Raw genomic sequence first — 19,066 nt, forward strand, 5'->3', positions numbered from 1 at the left:
TTTATTTTGAAACAGGGTCTAGCTAAATTGGTTAGAGTCTCGCTACATTGTTAAAGCTGGCCTTGTGTCTGTGCTCTTCCTGTCTTAATCTCCCAAGTACCGGGATTAAGGGTGTGCACACCACACTTGTTTTTCTTGTTTGTTTGTTTGTTTGTTTGTTGAGACAGGGTCTTCCTAAGTTGCTGAGTTGCCCTCAATCTGTGCTTCTCCCAAGTGCTGGGGTTACCAGCATATATGATGACACCCAGCCCATTCTTTAATTCTTATCAAGTGCGTTCTCTGTGTTAAACGTTGACTTGGGTGTGACTTAGGCTCAGTCCACGGGGATGCCTCCTGAGTGACCTTTGACGCCGCCCCTTGTTTTCTGACCCAGGGTGACGGACGTGAACCTGGGGAGGCTGGTGCGCGGAGACGCACACGAGTGCTTCGTTTCGCCCGTGGCCAGAGCTGTGATTGAACTTCTTGAAAAGTCAGGTATGACGTTCCGTTGGAGGTGCTGTTTTCTGTTGATTGCTATTTACAGAATTTCTTAGGTAAGGTTCTGTTTCTGGAAGATTGTAATGGAAGCACAGAAGTGATAGTTAATGTTGGATTTACTTTTTTCCATCTTTTCTTTTGAATAATACAAGTAAGTAGCTGGAAATTTATTCCAGTAGGATGGATGATATGAAGATGGATGATATTACATCTGAGCGTGATGGCACATGCTGTAATCCCAGTACTGGGAGGCCGAGATGGGTTTGTGGCTAGCCTCAGCAACCTAGCAAGGCCGTCTGCAACTTAATGAGACCCTACATCAAGTAAAGAAATAAATAGGACTGGGGGTATAGCTCAGTGGTAGAATCCCCTGGGTTCAATCTCCAATGCCAAAAATAAATAAATAAATAAATAAGATTAACTCTATTATAATTTAAAAGGAAATTGGCAAAGATAAATATTAGCCTATTTTAAATATTCCCAATTTATCTCATGAAAGAGTTAAACTAACCATAGTACCTTCAAGTTTCAACTTCTCAAATCTGTCATTAAGTCTCGATAAGACTTATGTTTTAGATTAAAATGAAGCTGTTGGATGTAATGTAGACTGCAGAAATCTAGATTGGTACTTATCAATTAGCAATATTTTTTTAGTGGCCATGATGTAATTTCCGTCCTTTTTTTTGCCCTCGTGTTTTTTGTCAATGAAGTAGAAATGAATAATTTTTCTTTTTTTTATTAATGTCAATGAATGGAGTACTGCCAGTTATCTCATATGTTAAGAGTCTTTCTAGGTGACAACATAAAAGTCTAAATTCTTCCACTCCTCCAAATTGAACAGAAAAGGGGCAGATGTCCTTCCCTTCTGCCTGAACATGCAACAATCAAACAAAAATTGCAAAAATAATATAGCAAAGTTTTATTAAAATATTAACTTTTAGGATATACCCTTTAGACAGTAATCATTAAGCTAAAATTTCTGAGCTGATTTATATACTGTGGTTTTCCTTTATCTGGATTATCAAGATAGAGTGATTCTGAGCCACTTTACCAGAAAAGTCTTGTCTTGTGGCTAGGTAAATATAACTATGCATTGTAGAAAGAAAGTCAGCAATAAGAATTGGAATTAAAAGTGCTTAAAAAGAGAATTTGGGTTCATTACCACACCCACTTCTGGCTTATATTTGCTTTAGGTTGGTGCTGAGTAGGTCAGGTTTTGTGTGTGTGTGTGTGTGTGTGTGTGTGTGTGTGTTTGGTGGTACTGGGGGTGGAATCCAGAGGCTTTCTACCTCTGGGCTATATTCCCAGACCTTTTTAATATTTTATTTGGAAACAGGGTTTCACTAAGTTGCTGAGAGCCTCACTGAGTAGCTTAGGCTGGCTTCGAACCCGTGCGATCCTCCTGTCTCAGCCTCCCAAGCGCGGGGATTACAAGCGTGCGCCACCACGCCCGGCTTGAGTAGGTCAGGTTTTAAAAGGACGTTTTCCCTTAAGGTAAAGCTGTGTGGGAGCAAGATCTGAAGTTTTTATTATAATAATTCATTTCTATTCGGTTGTTAGGTGTCAACTTAGATGGGAAAAAGATCTTGGTCCTAGGAATGCATGGGTCTTTGGAAGCTTCCCTGCAATGCCTGTTCCAGAGAAAAGGGTCAATGACAATGTGCTCCCAGTGGAAGGCTGCTCAGCTGCAAAGCAAGGTAAGGTTCGTCAGGAAGCACACAACTTGAGTGTAGGATAGAATGGGAGAAAGGCTGGCGATGTGTAAGCTAAGTGTTTAGCTCAAGAAATCAGAACGACGAAAAATCTCAAGGGTGAAATAATACAAAGCACCTATTAATGAAAATAGAAAACAAATATATGCAAGAAATTACCAACAAAGCCAAAAGTGGGTTCTTAGAAAAGACTATTGAAATAGACCCACCACTAGCCAAACTAAGACAGACAGAGAGAGAAAGCACCAATGAGAATAGGAAAAGAGAACAGAATTATATTTTAGAAAGGAGAATAAGCAACACTATGCTTGTAAACTTGAAAATTTGGATGAATGAGGACCTTCCGAGAAATGTGCCAAAATCTGACAAGGACAGTATGCGAAAGGAAGATTTGCAGGTCAATTTCACCTGTGAATGGAGAGGAGATACTTGTGAGAAGAATCTTAGAAAACCAAATAGAACGTGGAATTGTGTTTATTTTCAGATTGCCAGGGTGATTTAATATCAGAAAATTACTATATTTTCAGATTAAAAACTATATTCTAACCATAGAAGGTACAGAACTCTTTTGATAAAATCTAGCATTTAGCCAGGTGTGGTGACACATGCCTGTAATCCCAGTACTTGGAAGGCTGACACAAGAGGATAACAGGTTCAAGGCCAGCCTCAGCAACTTACTGAAGCTCTTAGCAACTTAGACTATTCCCCCACACACACACTCAAGCATTTATTATGTTTTTTAATTAAAAAAAAAACAAACAATACCTTTTGCTGGGCGTGGTGGCGCACACTTGTAATCTTCGCTCTTGAGAATTGGAGGCAGGAGGTTCGCGCAGGTTCGAAGCCAGCCGCGCTGGCTTAAGAGATCCTGTTTCCAAATTTAAAAAAGTATAAAAATGGGTCTGGGAGTGTAGACCGGATGTAGAAGGGTTTCCAGGAACCCCAGTACCACCAAAAAACAAAAAATAACAATACGTTTTAAACTAGGTATTTGAAGGAATCCCTTAACCTAGTAAAACATTTATAATAATGAAAATATTAGAAACATTTAAAGCTAGAAAAGAGAAGGGTACCTCTTACTAGTACTTCTATCAGCATAATATTAGAATTTCTAGACAATGAGGTAATATTTTTGTAAAAAGGAAGAAAATTTATGATTATAAATGAAGATACCAAGCTCATTAACTCCCAGATATGATCCTCTACACAAAAAGCCTAAGAGAATTTATTTAAAATGAGAATTTGGCCAAGTTCTTGGATATAAGATCAACATTTCAAAAATTGATTGCATTTCTAAACACTAATAATACAGAATTATAAAGCTAAATCTTTTAAAGATTCAACTTATAAGCCGAGCATGGTGGCACACGCTTGTAATTCCAGCGCTTGGGAGGCTGAGACAGGAGGATCGCACAGGTTCAAAGCCAGCCTCAGCTACTTAGTGAGACCCTGTTTCCAAATAAAGTACAAAATAGGTTTGGGAGTATAGTCCGGAGGTAGAAAGCCCCTGAGTTCTACCCCCAATACCACACATACACAAAAAAAGATTCAACTTATAATAACCAAGAAAACATAAGATATGGAATAAACTAGCAAAAATTGCATGTGACTTTATGAAAGGAATTATATAATTTTAATGACAGTTATTATGTTCTAAATAAAAGCAGAGGTACTGTGTTCATGGATAAGAATATCTTAAAGATGTTAATTCTCCCAAAATTAACCTATAAATTTGAATCATCCTGATATATTATTTATAGAACTTGTCAAACTGATTCTAAAATTTATATAGACACAAAAAGGACAAATAAGATTTTTTTTTTTTTTTGGTGGTACTGGAAGCCCTTCTACCTCTGGGCTACACTCCCAGACCTATTTATTTTTGGAAACAGAGTCTCCAAAGCCAGCGCGGCTGGCTTTGATCCTGCGCGATCCTCCTGTTTCCGCCTCCCAAGCGCGAGGATTACAAGCGTGCGCCACCATGCCCGGCAATAAGAACATTTTTTAGAAAATGTAGGTGGGAGACATACCCAACTACATACATTTGAACATCTTCAACCCAAAAGTCTAAAGTGCTCCAAAATCTGAAACGTCAGTACTAATACAATGCTCAAAACATTTCAGATTTTAGAATACCTTAGGTTGTAGATTTCCACACTAGGGAAGCTCAACTAGGTAAAGTCTAGGCATATAGTCTAAAAAACAAAACAAAAAAATCTGAAATACTTCTGATTATCTCAGACATTTTGGGTAAGGGATACTCAACCTCAGTATAAATTAGTATATTTGTTGTAATTAGGATAGTCTGGTGAACAGACGAATGGATTATTATGCAAAAGAAACTTGCATTCCTTATTTGGAATCTTGACAGCAGGTGTCCCACGTGAATGGGCCAAAGATTGACTTAAAAAATGCTGTTCACTTAGCTGGGCGTGGCGGCGCACGCTAGTAATCCCAGCATTCGGGAGGCTGAGACCGGAGGATCGTGGTTCGCGGACAGCCTCGCTACTTAGTGAGGCCCTCTGCAACTCAGTGAGACCCTGTTTCAAAATAAAGAGTAAAAAATCGGGCAGGGGGTGTGGCTCGGAGGTCAAATGCCCCCAGGTTTCATCCCCAGACCCACAAAAAAAAAAAATGCTAGTGACAATTTGACAAATTTGTGGAACTATGGGAACTCATATATGGCTGTAAGAAATGTAAATGCAAATAAGCACTTTGAAAAACAGTTTAGCAGAGTTTAAAACACTCTTTGACCCTGGCATTTTATGGTGGATATGAATCATAGACAACTCTTGGGCATGTATATATATATAAGAGAATATGTTTAGGAATGGTCATGTTGATGTAGGGATTTGATCCCCAGCTACACATACACACAAAAAAAGAGACGAGAGCCTGTTTATAATGTAAAAGTATTCTGAATGGTGACCTAAGTGCAGGTCCACCAGGTTGAGTGGTATGTCAGTATAGTTGTATGTAGAGCATATAAGTGTATTTGCGTAAAACAGTGATCTATGCAGACAGTAGACATTAAGACACCAGGCTTGTGAACATCCACATAGGCACGTGTTCCATCAAAGTCCCCAAAGAGGATGGAGTAGCAGCCGGGGTCGCATATGAAGCGGGATATAACAATGGGTGTGAGGAGTGAAGCGGCTGTCCGGGAAGGGAAGAGGACGCACCAGCCCCTGCCTCCCTCCCTCTCCTCCTCCTCCTGGATCGCCAGCTCATCTCTGCCTCTACCTTGTGCGCTTCTGGAGTTACATCTCGGGTACCAGCTGCGGGTTGGCCATTTACCTGCAGTGAGAGCCGCGGTGCAGTGAAGGCCATCCCCCAACGCCCTCCAGGGGCCATGCGGTAACTCAGGGTGGAGAGCCCTTAACAGACCGCCTGGCTCGTGATCAGGGCTCCGTGAATATTAACAATCCATCTTTTCATCAGTTGTGCCCTTTCCTTCTCTCGTCTTTAAATTTTTTTTTTAATATTTCAGGTGTCGTATTTCTTATTTACACTTGTTGAAGAACAATACCAAGCATTTCTGTCTGTCTTTTTTAGGCAGACACAAGGTTTTGGTTTGGGTGAGCTAATGAAACCAGAGCTTAAGGAGGAGAAGCAACTCATTGCTACCTGTGAATAACTAGAGTATAAAAACCGGGGTACAAAAAAGAGCAAACTTCTAATGCTTAAATGAATGGTGCCTTTTCTACATACTGCAGCCTCCCAAGGGTGAAGTGCTAGACCGCAGCAGTCATTGTAGGCGTTGGCCATCCACAATTGAAAAAAATTACATATTTTATTTTTTGCCGGTCTGGGGATGGAACCCAGGGGCATTCTACCTCCGAGCTACACGCCCAGCCCTATTTTTTATTCTTTATTTTGAAACAGGGTCTCACTGAGTTGCAGAGGGCCTCGCTAAGTAACTGAGGCTGGCCGCGAACCACGATCCTCTGGTCACAGCCTCCCAAATGCTGGGATTACAAGTGTGCACCACCACGCCGGGCTTAAGAAAAAATAATTTTGGAAACCCAGTGGTAAATAATGAACTAATATTGGACCTTTGGGAAATCATTTATCTACCAAATTTTTATTGGTAATTTAAAATCACTTATGAATTTAAAAAAAAATTAACACTACTGGAGTTCTGAATTTTAAGAAGGAAAGCGTTGGTCTCTTTAGCTTAGGAGACTTTGCAAGGTGAGGCGGTGGACGAGCCACACGCCCTTTGTGTAGCTGAGCAGTGAGTACCCAGGTGTGCTGAATTGTTTAGTATTGTCATGTCTGAAGTACTTCATTAAACTTTTCATTTTAGAAAGTGACCGTGCAGCTCATACATTTCAGGCAAAGTGAAGTTAAATAGGATGAGAGTGTTAGGGCCTGTCCGTTACAGTCGTCCCCCTCATTTGCGATTCCATGCGCCTTAGTTGATCTGGGATCAACTGGGATCTGACAATATTAAATGGAAAGTTCTGAAATAAGCGACTCGTGTTTCAGATGCTTTGGAGTTCTGAGGAGTGCGATGCACCCTGTATCGTCCCCCGTCATCCTGCCTAGGATGGAAATTATTTCTTGGTCCAGCGTATCCACATTGTATATGCTACCCACCAGTCAGCCACTTAGCAGCCTTCTTGGTAATCAGATGGAGGGTGGAGGTGTGCAGTGCTTAGGTTAGCTGACCTTTATTCTTCTTAATAATGGACCCAAAGTTGGTGATCGGACGTGCCAAAGAAGCTAGAAACAGCTTCTTTTAAGTGAAAATATGAAAGTTCGCCGTAGGTATGTTTGTGAGTAAAAACAGTGTTTATAATATTCAGTACTCTTGTGTGGCTTCAGGCATCCATTGGGGTCTTGAAATCCCCTCAGATAAAGGGGGACTACTGTGTGCAGAACAAGATGTACAAAGACATCTTTCTCATGTTGCTGTGAGAATACAAATGAGGAGCAAGTCGTTTCCCTGCCGGGGAGGACAGGTATCTGCACGGAGAAAGGGAATGTTTGCAGGGCAGGTGGAGCTAATGGATGTAGTGTTTGCTTGTTTTAAGACTGCTCAAGGAAGGTGGCCTTGCAGGTGTAGTCAATCTATGTGCAGTTTTAGTTGTTGCCACATGGTGGCAGCACACTCAAGAAAATTCAGGAACAATATTTTTTTTTTTCTTTCCCCCCTCTCCCCTCCTCCTCCTCCCTTTCCCTCTCCCCCTCTCCTCCTCCCACGCTCTCTCTCTCCCCCTCTTCCCCCTCTCTTCTCTCCATTTTGGTGGTGCTGAGGATTGAACTCACTTCCTTGCGCTTGCTTGGCAAGTCCTTTACCACTGAACACCATTCCCAGCCCCTATTTTGCACTTTAGAACCTAGAATTTTCAACTAGGAAGCTTAGTGGAAGAGGAAAAATAAACCTTGCCCTGTGCTGAACATCTGCAGCGGATAAAAAGAACGCCTTCACTGGCAGTTGAATGTTTTCACAGCTGCCGCAGATATTTTTGCGAGTTGTATCTGTATTTTTGAAAAAAACAAGACATTTTTTCAAAGCACATCTTTATTATGGGAATAAATCCCCTCAGCTCTGTCCTTTGGGATGAGTCCTGTCCTAACTTTGAGAAGGAGTAGGTGGCATGATTTTCTAGAGGATCTAGATACGGGAAGCCATTTCTATTCCATAGATGCTGTGTGAATCTTGGCGCGGGCCAGTTTTCATTGCTTCATGGTAGACATAAACAAGGGGTTTGAACAAAGGGTCAGGGCTCCCCACTTGCCCTTAAAGGTGTATCTGGCCTCTGCGTGGCATCTAGACACCTCCATAGACCACAGGCTGCTGTGCCCCCAGCATCACAGCCTGGATCTCTGCTTTCCATGCCAGCCACTTGCTTTTCTCTGGCCACGTGCCCCTCCTTGACAGGCCACGATGCTTCTGCCTGATGCTGGGATTTTCATTCTTTCTGTATTCTTTTTCTACAGGGGATTGTGGGAGACAACCTTTGGTATTTTTTTCATGGCAGGCTCTAGCCTTCCTTGGAGCCGTGGCAGTTGGTGAACTATACCACTTCAGGGCCAGGGGCTCCCTCACCTGGGCTCTGGCTGGTGTCTTGGGGCAGCTCACAGGGACAGGCTGGGGTCATGTTTGCATACCCCTGGAACAGCTTCCCTGGTGAAAACACCGGAGTATACAATTAACAACAGGTTGTCCAGTTTAGTGAGCCATCAATTAAAGTGCATCTTAAGATAATAGTCCTTCTAGTTCCTCACTGCCAGCAGTGATAAAAGAATTGTGGGAAGGACAAGCAAAGGAATGTGGCTGCTAAGCAGGACGCTGTCTTTGAAAGCACATCTGATGTGCTTACAGTTGTACACCATTTAATGGTGGGCCACATTCTGAGAAATGGGGTTGGGTAATACTGTTGTATGAGTATCCTAAACTAAGGTGGCCACGGTATGACTGGGCACTATAATACTAAGGGACTGCCATCCTTGTGATGTCATCCCCCATGGGGCTTCACCAGAGCTGAGCAGAGTCCAGTACTGAGCCCTTATACCCCCCAAACTGTGAGCCACATAAACTTATTTTCTTTTTAAAGGACCAGTGCCAGGTATTTCATGACAGTAATAGAAAACGGACCAGCACAGATACTGGTGATGCGTAACATCTCCAGAGAGCTCGAGTTGAAGAACAGAGTGGCCTTCCTGAAATTCTGTAGAAAACAAAATAGGTCTGTTTGGGTAGCTTTATAACTTGTGCCCATTAGAGTGTGTCGTTGAAAATTAGGAACATGTCTCCTGTTGTGTGTCTGAGCCTCGCCTCCAGCTTGGAGCTATGTGACATGTTCCTATGGGTGTCCTGGAGTCGGGGAGAGGAGCAGTGTCTGGGCATTTGTCCAGTTAGCAGCATGCTCTGGGGCATCAGGTGTCAGTAGGCCACAGCACTGTACCTCAGGGTTTTGGTAGGACTGAGGGATCCCCTCCTTCACCTCACTCCATACAAACGCAGGTCCCACCCCCAGCTTCCCAGGCCCCTCTGCGCAGCATGAAGCCCTCAGCCCTCAGGCCACCCTTGGGCATTAGCCTGGATTTGGGGCACCTTTCCTGCACCCGATATGCCAGGACTAATGTCTCTGTGAGGTGAGAGGCTGCTTCGCTCTTGGCATTTCTGAGACTGGGTTGTCCCCTGCTCCTTGGAAGAGAGGAGTTGACAGGTGCCACAAGGCTTTGCTCCCTCAAGAGCCTCCACTGAGCCATACCTGTAATCCGGGTACTTGGGAGGCTAAGACAGGAGAATCGCAGGTTCGAGGCTGGCTGGCCTCAGCAACTTAATAAGACGCTGTTTCACAACAAAAACTAAAAGAGGGCTGGGGGTGTAGCTGGGATGTAGAATGTGTCTAGGTTCTATCACCAAAGCCACACACATGCACACACACACAGCTGTTGTTGTAGCTCTGTAGCTCAGATAGAATGCCCTGGGTTTGATTTCTAGTGCCAAGCAGAGAGAGAGACAGACAGAGAGCGAGCGGGCAAGCGCGAGCACAAGCGTGCATGCCTCTGCTAAGCCACGGCCAGGGCACAGCTGGAGGAAGCAGCCTCCCGTTGGGATGAGTCAGGTGAGCCCCAGCTGTGGGCAGGAGGAATAATCTAGAAATAAGAAAAACGTTTTCTTTTGTTTTTCTCAGAGGATCTCATTTCTCCTCCTCTGGAGCACAGAGACCCTCAAAGCCACTAACAGAAGAAAGGAAAGGGTGGGTTTTTCACATTCGAAGGATCAAAGAGTTTGGTCTTTGTGAGCAAAGCTACATTATCACCAAGTCATTTTCCAGTTTAAATTTAGCCCACAGCATGGCTTGTGGAAGGCCTTTCAAAGTGCAGGATAGGGTAGGGAGGGGGAGCCCCTGCTCCTGAGAGGGGACTGGATCAGAGAGTTTCGTGAAAATTCCTGTCACGGGGATGGGGCTGCGCTTAAAACAGCACCGAGTGGTCATCGTGAGCACCAGCAGGAGCCTCGTGATCAGCGTGAGCCAGGCCTGTCCTGTGCCCGTGTTAACACGGCGGCTTGGCACACTTACACTCCCCAGCAGCGGTGCCATTGTCCTCGCCTTACAGACGAGGAACCTGCAGCTCGGAGAAGAGGCAGGAGGTCGAGCAGTTAAAAACAGTACGCGAGCGGCGCGATGGCCTGTGTTGCTCGAGAGTCTCCCAAGTCTAACCTCTAAACTTCAGAACCCAAAGCACCTCCCAGTTCAATCAGAAATGGAGGCCCAAGACATTCGACCCCGGCTTATGATATCAGAGACAGACAGACTCGTCAGAGAAGACACTGAAGTAGACCGAGCCTTGTGTCCCCTCAGGGCCGTGGGCTTCTCACCAGTTTTCTCAGTGAACATTCTCACTGTTGCAGTCTTAAACAACTGACCACACAATTTAGATTTATTTGCTCACAGTTTTCTGGAGAGTTGGGGTTTAGTTCGGGCGAGGCCAGGTGTGCGGATCTCAGGGCATGGCAGCAAGAAGGGGAGGACATCAGGGCTCTGCTTTCACCAAGGGGCACTAGCACAGCCCTAGGCCACACCCCAGGGACCCGCCTCAGCTCTGAACGTTAACACAGGAGCTCTGAGGGAGCATACTATATGTTATCACAGCGCCAGCCCTGCAGGCTCCTTGTTCAGAAAGAATGGTGTGTACCCTGAGGGGGCGGGCGCGGGCAGCTGGTCAGGTGTGCGGACACTCAGGACAGCCTTCCCCGCCTGTGCTGGGAGGGAGGGAGGGAGGAGACAGCCCCGTGCCTTCCTGGGCACCAACGGACCTGTGTAATGTAAGTCCTGGAGCTCTCCTTGACTGGTTTTAGATATTTATGGCTTGGAAGTGTGCTTGGATATTTGCTCCCATTATTTTGAGTTTGTTTTTCCCTCATCATTGTATTACTATCAATGCCAGAGAAGGAGCTGGTGAGAGCTGGGTGTGGTGGTACACACAATGGTCCTAGTACTTGGGAGGCTGAGACAGGGCGATCGCAAATTTGAAGCCAGCCTCAGCAACTTAGGCCCTCAGCAACTTAGCGAGGCCTTGTTTCAAAAATAAAAAATAAAATACGGCTGGGTGTAGCTCAGACAGAGAACGCCCGTGGGTTCAATCCCCAGCACCAAAAAATAAAAAAGAGCTGATTAGAACTTTTTTGAAAGCCAAAATATCAGTCGATTATATCTTGCAGCCTTGAGAAAAGGATTTGTAAGGGCGTGAGACCCAGTGGAACCGTGAAGATTAGTAGACTTATTAGTCTTAGAGGGTTCAACATTTAAACTGAGAAGCCAAATTGGGGAGAAATGGGATATTGTTCTTACATCAACAATGTAATGAAAACACTATGTCCACATTTCTTCTACATTCCTACCTTTTTACTTGGCCGTCCTCTATCTTATGCGCAAATCTAATTTCAGTCTCTGAATTGTTGCAAATACTTGAATGTGGGGCGTATTCTGGTAGACGTAGCATTAGAACTACGTTTGTTGGGTCATGAGCATTTAACAGTGCATTGGAATGATACTGACGTAATGCCTAAGTTTTCTGTGGGGAACCTCACCTGGAACTTGAACTCTTCTGGGCCCTGGGGTTGAGGTTGGCCTTTGTGGAGCCCAAGTTACTTTGCCGTCACCTGCAGCTAAGCACAGATATGTCCTTGTGGTCATGGGGGCCGGTGGAGAAGCGAGACGTACACATTTCTCAAGAGAGCCGTCGCCCGTCTGGCGGAAGGGCTCCAGGCCCGTGTTCTGCAGCGAACAGGCTGGTATCCTCAGAACAGGCTGGTATCATCACCTGTTCCTCTGCACATCTCCCGTGTGCACAAGGACATAGGGTTACAATCTTTTAATTGGGTGTGGTGATGCACGCCTGTAATCCCAAACTGAGACAGTAGGATCACAGGTTTGAAGCCAACCTCAGCAACTTAGTAAGATCCTTAGCAACTTCATAAGGCCCTGTTTTAAAATAAAAGGGGCTGGGGACGTAGCTCCGGGGCAGAATGTACTAAAAGAAAGAAAGAAAAAACCACGAATTTGAATCTTTAAGAGAGAAGGTCTTACGTATAACCTGTAATAATAAGGCACTTCCTATTTATGTGGAAATTTCATTTCCAAGACTGTTTTGTACGTTATTCATGCTACAATTTTGAGAACTGGGTATTATGTTCACTAGAGCATAGCGATGCCCTCGCCATGGCAGGTAGGGGGCGGTCTGCCCTGGAAGCCAGGGGTGGCTCCGCCTGTACCGTCCCTCCCACCGTGCCTGGATTCCTCTGTCTCAGGGGAGCAGCCGAGGCCCAGAACGCTCTTCCAAAGAAGTGGAACGCAGAAATCTGATCTGAACGTGTGCCGTGGGGGGTTCAGAACTGGAACGCAGAAGTGTCAGGACCGCGAAGCTTCATTCCCACAGCAACATCGAATCACACGAACGTGAACGCGGCGCATGTGTTAAAGCATGTGGCTGGCAGCTTCAGCACACGTCCCGAGGCCGGCCGCTCCCCTGTGACCGCCGCGTGGCTTATCGGCCTCTGGGAACCGTAACTGGACCATTTCCTCCTTTTCGGGCTCCATGGTTCTGGGTTTTTAATCACATAAAGGAAGACTCTCTCCCCCCCTTCCTCCCTCCCCATCCACTTTTAAATTTTTTTCCCTAGAGAGTGAGGAGAGGGATTATTTGGGGGAATCATCCAGAGTACGCCCAGTAATAGATTTGATGTTGTTTCCCTCTATTGTCTGTTCTAACTTTGTCTTTTCTTTTTTTCTTTTTCTTTTCTTTTCTTTTTTTTTTTTTGTGGTACATTGGTTCCTGGAAGCCCTTCTACCTCCAGGCTACACTCCCAGACCTATTTTTATATTTTTATTTGGAAACAGGGTCTCCTAAGCCAGCGCGCGCCGCTGGCTTGGAACCTGCGCGATCCTCTTGTCTCTGCCTCCCAAGCGCGGGGATGACAAGCGTGCGCCACCACGCCCGGCTGTCTGTTCTAACTTTGAAAGTACCAAGTTCCCTTGAAGAGAGAGTAACTGTCTCTTAGAGCATTTTGGACATTTCTAAGGATCTTGGATACTCTCTTCTCACACACTGAGCAGTTGAGAAATGGTGTAAGGGCTGAACTTAGAAACCTCTAGAAAAGGGAAGGTCAGCCATGATCCTTTGGGGAAGGATTTGGTGGGCAGATGCTGTAATCGGAATTCCCAGTCGTGCATGTGGCCCATAGCCTTTCTGATTTATGAAATAACCCGAAGAGGAATCTTATAATTTTGCCAGCCAATAATCTATGTTACTGACACACATGAGAGCCGAGAAACAGAAACGCACTCAATTCCTGGAAGGAACAGATTCTCCCAGAATGAGATCACTGGGTGGGCACGAGGTGGGGGAAATACCTCTGGCTGCGCTTGCCTTCCTCTTACCTTGCCAGAGCATTACAGCATCCGAGTGGAAACAGCTGAACGGCCGGGCGGCCTCATGCCGGAGCGGCCTCGCAGCGGCCCGGTGCCCCGTTCTGCCGTACGCCGAAGGTTTCAGGAGAACGTGGGTCTGGAGCCACAGCCTCAGAACAATAACCTGAGGGTGGATGTTCAGTTCATTTCAAGTAACAGTGTTATTCCAAGTGTGAAAAGTGATGACTCAACAGGGATTCTGCGTATAAAAATTTTGCCTCAGTGGCATCTCCACGTACAGGCAGCGCATGCTCAAGGGGAAGGATGTGTGCCGGCCGCAGCGAAGCTGCAGGCGGCTTCCTCATTGCCAGCGGGTATCTTTTTGCTTTTATTTTGCTTGACCACTGGGTAGTCCACTGTTGACCGAGAAACTCCTTTCCCTGAGCCTGCATGGAACACCCCTTCCTGCTCTCCTGACTCCTGGGCCTCTCACCCCCTCACCCCTGCCCGTGTGTGTGTCGGGGATGGAGCCCAGAGGTGTTTTACTTCTGAGCTACATCCTCAGCCCATTTTTGTGTGTGTGGTCGTGGGGATGGAAGCCAGGGCCATTCTGCCTCTGACCTACACCCCTGACCTATATTTTATTCTTTATTTTGAAGCAGGGTCTCACTGGGTTGCGGAGGGCCTCACTAAGTAGCTGAGGCTGTCTGTGAACCACGATCCTCCGGTCTCAGCCTCCCGAATGCTGGGATTACAAGCGTGCGCCACCACGCCCGGCTTGCCCCATTTTATTTTTACTTCGAAACAAGGTCTTGCTGCATGGTTGAGGGTCTTGCTAAATTGCAGAATTGCAGAGGTTGGCCTCTAAACCTGCGATGTTTAGACCTACAAAACCCACTTCTCCCTCCCCCTCCCTCTCTATGTAATCTTTTTTTCAGCCAGTTCTAGCTTTTGACGCCCATATACAAGCCTCACACCCGAGACTCTTGCCTGTGCTTTTTGAAACACAGATAGCAGGAGAAAAAGTCTTCCTGTAGCCAAAGGGATGGGGCCCTCCTTGCTCTAGTTCAAACCTTTTTCAGTTCATTGTGTTTGCTAAACACAAAAGCACAGCATTGTGTAAACCTTCCCACACCACATCTCTCCTTCCCTCACCACTCCCTGAGAAACTTGGAGAAGAATCTTCTTCCTCCTCTGACTGAGTGCGGAGGCACCCCGCATTCTCCACATGAATGTCTGCGTGTCTGTGTCTTGCTATTGTTTTAACATTTGGGCCTCTGCCTGGGGAGTGGGTGGTTCATTTTAAGCTACCCTACCCCGTCTCCTCGGAGAAAGCAATATTTTGTTACGAGGTTAAGTTTCAAGCCAAGCTCTGGCCAGGGCCTCTCCCCTGTGGGAAAAGGAACAGCCAGGGAGACGATATTCTCCTGGAGCTTGAGATCATTAAAATCTTCCTTCGTCCTCAGCGGGTGATTTATTGCTTTAAGCATCAAGCACTTTTTCTTTCCAGAAAGAATTAGCATCTATGAAGTGACCAATGCAGAGGGAGGAGATTTTTTTGTCTTTTCTCTGTGGTGGTAACTGCTCCGGGCTTGCTTATTAGCACCGCCCACTTTAGAGTGCTGTGTAGGTACGGAGTTAAGGGGTCGGAATGAGATCCCGAGATTTATAGGTAATGAGAAGAACAGGTTGGATATAAGGTACCACGTGGAGGAGCCGAAGTGTTCTTAGGGGGCTCGTGTGAACCTGTGAGCCCTGGCTTTTTCCAGAGTGAGGTTTCAGTTCACGGGCACCTATTTTATAGGTGTGTTCACACGCTCTGGTTTTGCTTCTTTGTGCATGAAGACCTGGCAAAGTGGGGTCTCCTGTCTGCTGATCGGCAGCCAGCCTTAAACATTTGCCTTTCTTTTGAGGATTACTGTGGTGGAATTTATGACCATTGTGCATGGAAATGAAGAAAAACATTTTTTAAACAGATGTTTAAAATCCTCTTCCTACCAGAACACCCTCCCCCCAAATATAACATCACTCAGAAGTCAGCTGCTTTTCCCTCATCTCGAGAGATCGTGTGCAGGTTGAATGGACTAAGTCGCTGAAGGTACAGATTGCAGGCTTCTCAGTGTGTTTAGTATCATTACAGCATGGTAGAAAAATAACGATTATTTAGGCAAATGTTTCAGTAGGTAGGGATTTCCTTTTTTTTTTTTTTTTGGTACTAGAAATTGAACCCAGGGACATTTTGCCTTTTAGCTACACCCCCAGACTTTCCCTTTTTTTTTTCCTTGTAGTACTGGGGATGGATCCCAGAGGCATTCTACCTCCATGGTCCCACCGAGTTGGAAAGGGCCTCATTAAGCAGCTGAAGCTGTCCACAGACCACGATCCTCCTGTCTCAGCCTCCCAAATGCTGGGATTATAAGTGTGAGCTATCATACCCGGCTCAGATTTTTTTTCTTAATTTTGAAACAGAGTCTCACTAAGTTGTCGAGGGTGGCCTCGAATCTGCAATCCTCCTGTATCAGCCTCCCAAGTATTGGGATTAGAGGCATGCACTACCACACTTAGCTTCCTTTCCTTTTGTATGTGATCAATCCGTAGATTCTCTGCAACATCTTTTCAGCGTCTCTGTCGACTTCCAGCGGTATAACAGGCTTTGGTCCTGAACAGCAGCGGAGGTTTTCCCTTTTAGTACGATCATATTGACTGAATCATTTCTGTGTGTTGCCTTGTCAAAGTTGGTGCTCGTTGGCTCTGTGAAAAGACACGCGGTTAAGTTGTCATCCCATCCCCTTCTATGGGGGTGTGAGCTCCCTTGATCCTGGCTTCTTTGCTTGTGAACCTGGTGACACTGCTGTGCATGTGTGCCCCCATTACCACCTCTTGTTCCAGTATTTCTAAAAGACGTCAGCAGTGGCTGGGGATGCTGCTCTGTGGTAGAGTACTTGCCTCGCAGGTACAAGACCCAGGGTTCAATCCCCAGGTTTTTTGCCCACCCTCCCAAAAAACGACATCAGCTCATGTATCCTCTCGTGCAGAGTTCAGAATTCTCGGTCTTCAGGGCTCCGCTTAACCGAGCAGAGACCACACGAGTGCACGGGCATGCAGTTGTGTGCAGTGTGGCTGGTGCGTGAGCGTGGCTGTGGTGTTGGAGCGTTTGGTTGGTTTTTATTTATTTTTTTCCTCTTCCTAAGTGTCTGATCCTAGAGACTCAGCAGTCAGTTGCACAGCCATGACATCTTTAGAGAAAGCGGCAGAGGCCCGACTGTTCGCCCTGGAGAGACACAGGCAGGCTGCTCTCCTCTCTGTATTTTACATAGGTTTCCAAACTTATATAGCTTTAAAAAAAAAAATTACTCAGCCCTCCCTCCTTCCCAGAAATCACCCTTCTTTTTTATTTTATTATTATAATTTTTTTGTGTGTGTGTGGTACTGGGGTTCCTGGAAGCCCTTGTACCTCCGGGCTACACTCCCAGACCTATTTTATATATTTTTTTTAATTTGGAAACAGAGTCTCTTAACCAGCGCAATCCTCCTGTCTCCTCCTCCCAAGCGCGGGGATTACAAGCGTGCGTCACCACGTCCGGCTTGAAATCACCCTTCTTTAAGTGAATAAATAGAAAGATACGGTGACACATGTGCATGGATCTAAACATGGTATTTGGTTCCAGCCCCCACCCCTGGGCGGTGGGATCGCCCATTTTGGAATCTATGTGTCATGGCTAGCTCCAAGACCTGGTGGACGAGTAGAAACAGGACATGCCACAGAGTCACTTAAGCTCTGTGGGCCTCAGTTTCCCTGTCTACCAAGTCAGCTTGGAAAATAGTGCCAATCCCACAGAGTCGGGGCACCCGGTAAGGCTCTGTGGGCCCAGCTGACCATGCAGCCTTAGTTCTCGCGCCCCGCACACACTCACCTCCTTCTCCATGCACAGACCCAGCTTGGAATCACCTGTTCCTCCGTGGTACCTGGGCAGGCCGTCGTTCGTGTGAGGTCAAAGCCGAACTCTTTGCCTCCTTCTAGATGCGACCTTCCTATGAGGCAGGATCCCCCAGGACTAAATTACCAAGGTTCGCACAGGATACACGTGCTGGCTGTTTTTAGCAGTGGTGGTAGTCCTTCCTCTTTCTCAGAAAAAACAAAGGGGGGGATTTGTCGAGAGGTTAGTCAGGGTCTCCAGGAACACGAGATTCTTTCTTCTGCTCCAGACAGTCCTCCCGTGGATGTGGTAGGAGTCCCATTGGGGGCTCATTTGGAGGCCGCTGCTGCCCAGGCCAGCTCCACGCTGGTCAGACCTCCCCGTGGCTGCCCCCCGCAGCCCCTGCTTCCCCCCTAAGCTAACTCATGGGTCAGGATGCCGCCCACGTCCGCACTCCCGTCTGCCTCCTGCAGCCAGCAGCAAGGCTCCATCCCTTTCCTTGCTGTGCCCTGAGTGGTGAGAAAAGGCCCTCAATATTAATCACCTAGCTTGCGTGCTGGAGTGACTGTGCTGAACACGTCTTTGAAGCTTTCTTTTCTTTGTAGGATGCGTTAGTAATGTTTTCTTTATAAAGGAACTAGTCAGATGCTCCCGTCCAGGTCTGCCGTTGGGAACACGGCTCTGGGCCGGGGACTGTCGTCCGTCACGTTGAAGCCATTTGCTGTCAGTAGTCGATCACGTCGTCTTGAAGCTGCAGATTAAAGTGTGTGGTCTCTTCCTTTTCCTTTTAGCTTCAGGAGGCTGACATTGTGGTCTTGGGCTCACCGAAGCCGGAAGACATTCCCCTTACGTGGATCCAGCCAGAGACGACTGTTCTCAACCTCTTCCACGACTTCCTGTCAGGTAGGTCTGCAGGGGAGAAGAGGCGATGGTTCAGGCAGGTCAAGCTGGGAGAAACGCGGCCCCACGCATTCACAAGAGGGTCTTCCTGAGTTGCTGGGCTTTCGTTTCTACTTGGAACAGTTTGGACACAATCCTGGAGGGAGAGAGGAAAATCTACTTCGGTGTTCTTTTGGGAATATCCTTACACTCTATTTAAAAGGGACATATGGCCGGGCGTGGTGGCGCACGCTTGTAATCCCCGCGCTTGGGAGGCTGAGACAGGAGGGTCGCACAGGTTCCAAGCCATTCTCAGCTGGCTTAAGAGACCCTGTTTCCAAATAAAATATAAAATAGGTATGGGAGTATAGGCCCGAGGTAGAAGGCCCTGGGTTCCATTCCCAGTACCACCAAAATAAATAAATAAATAAACAAACAAATAAATACATAAATAAAATAAAAAAGTGACATGTTTTACTTAGTCAAACTGCCTTATTTTTAATAGGACCCTTATTTTTATTTTTATTTATTATTATTCTTTTTGTTTGTTTGTTTCTTTGGATGGTGGAACTGGGGATGGAACCCAGGGGCCTCCTACCTCTGGGCTATATTCCCAGACCTATTTTGTATTTTGTTTTGAAAACCAGGTCTCACTGAGTTGCTGAGAGCCTCACTAAATAGCCAAGGTTGGCTTCGAACCTGCGCAATC

General features: G+C 46.1%; 1 protein-coding gene across 1 annotated transcript in view; it reads left to right on the forward strand.

Annotated features, from left to right (window-relative positions):
- Positions 1 to 19,066, forward strand: part of MTHFD1L (methylenetetrahydrofolate dehydrogenase (NADP+ dependent) 1 like) — a gene marked incomplete at both ends in the record, with an annotated part of 206,675 nt that overhangs the window by 17,078 nt on the left and 170,531 nt on the right. The window contains 3 exons of the mRNA XM_080700390.1: positions 374 to 474; positions 2,038 to 2,174; positions 18,270 to 18,381. Of these exons, the coding sequence (XP_080556516.1) occupies positions 374 to 474; positions 2,038 to 2,174; positions 18,270 to 18,381 (350 nt within the window). The remainder of the gene's footprint in view (positions 1 to 373; positions 475 to 2,037; positions 2,175 to 18,269; positions 18,382 to 19,066) is intronic.

This window comes from Muscardinus avellanarius (assembly GCF_963383645.1).
Source record: "Muscardinus avellanarius genome assembly, chromosome: 8".
NCBI lineage: Eukaryota > Metazoa > Chordata > Mammalia > Rodentia > Gliridae > Muscardinus > Muscardinus avellanarius.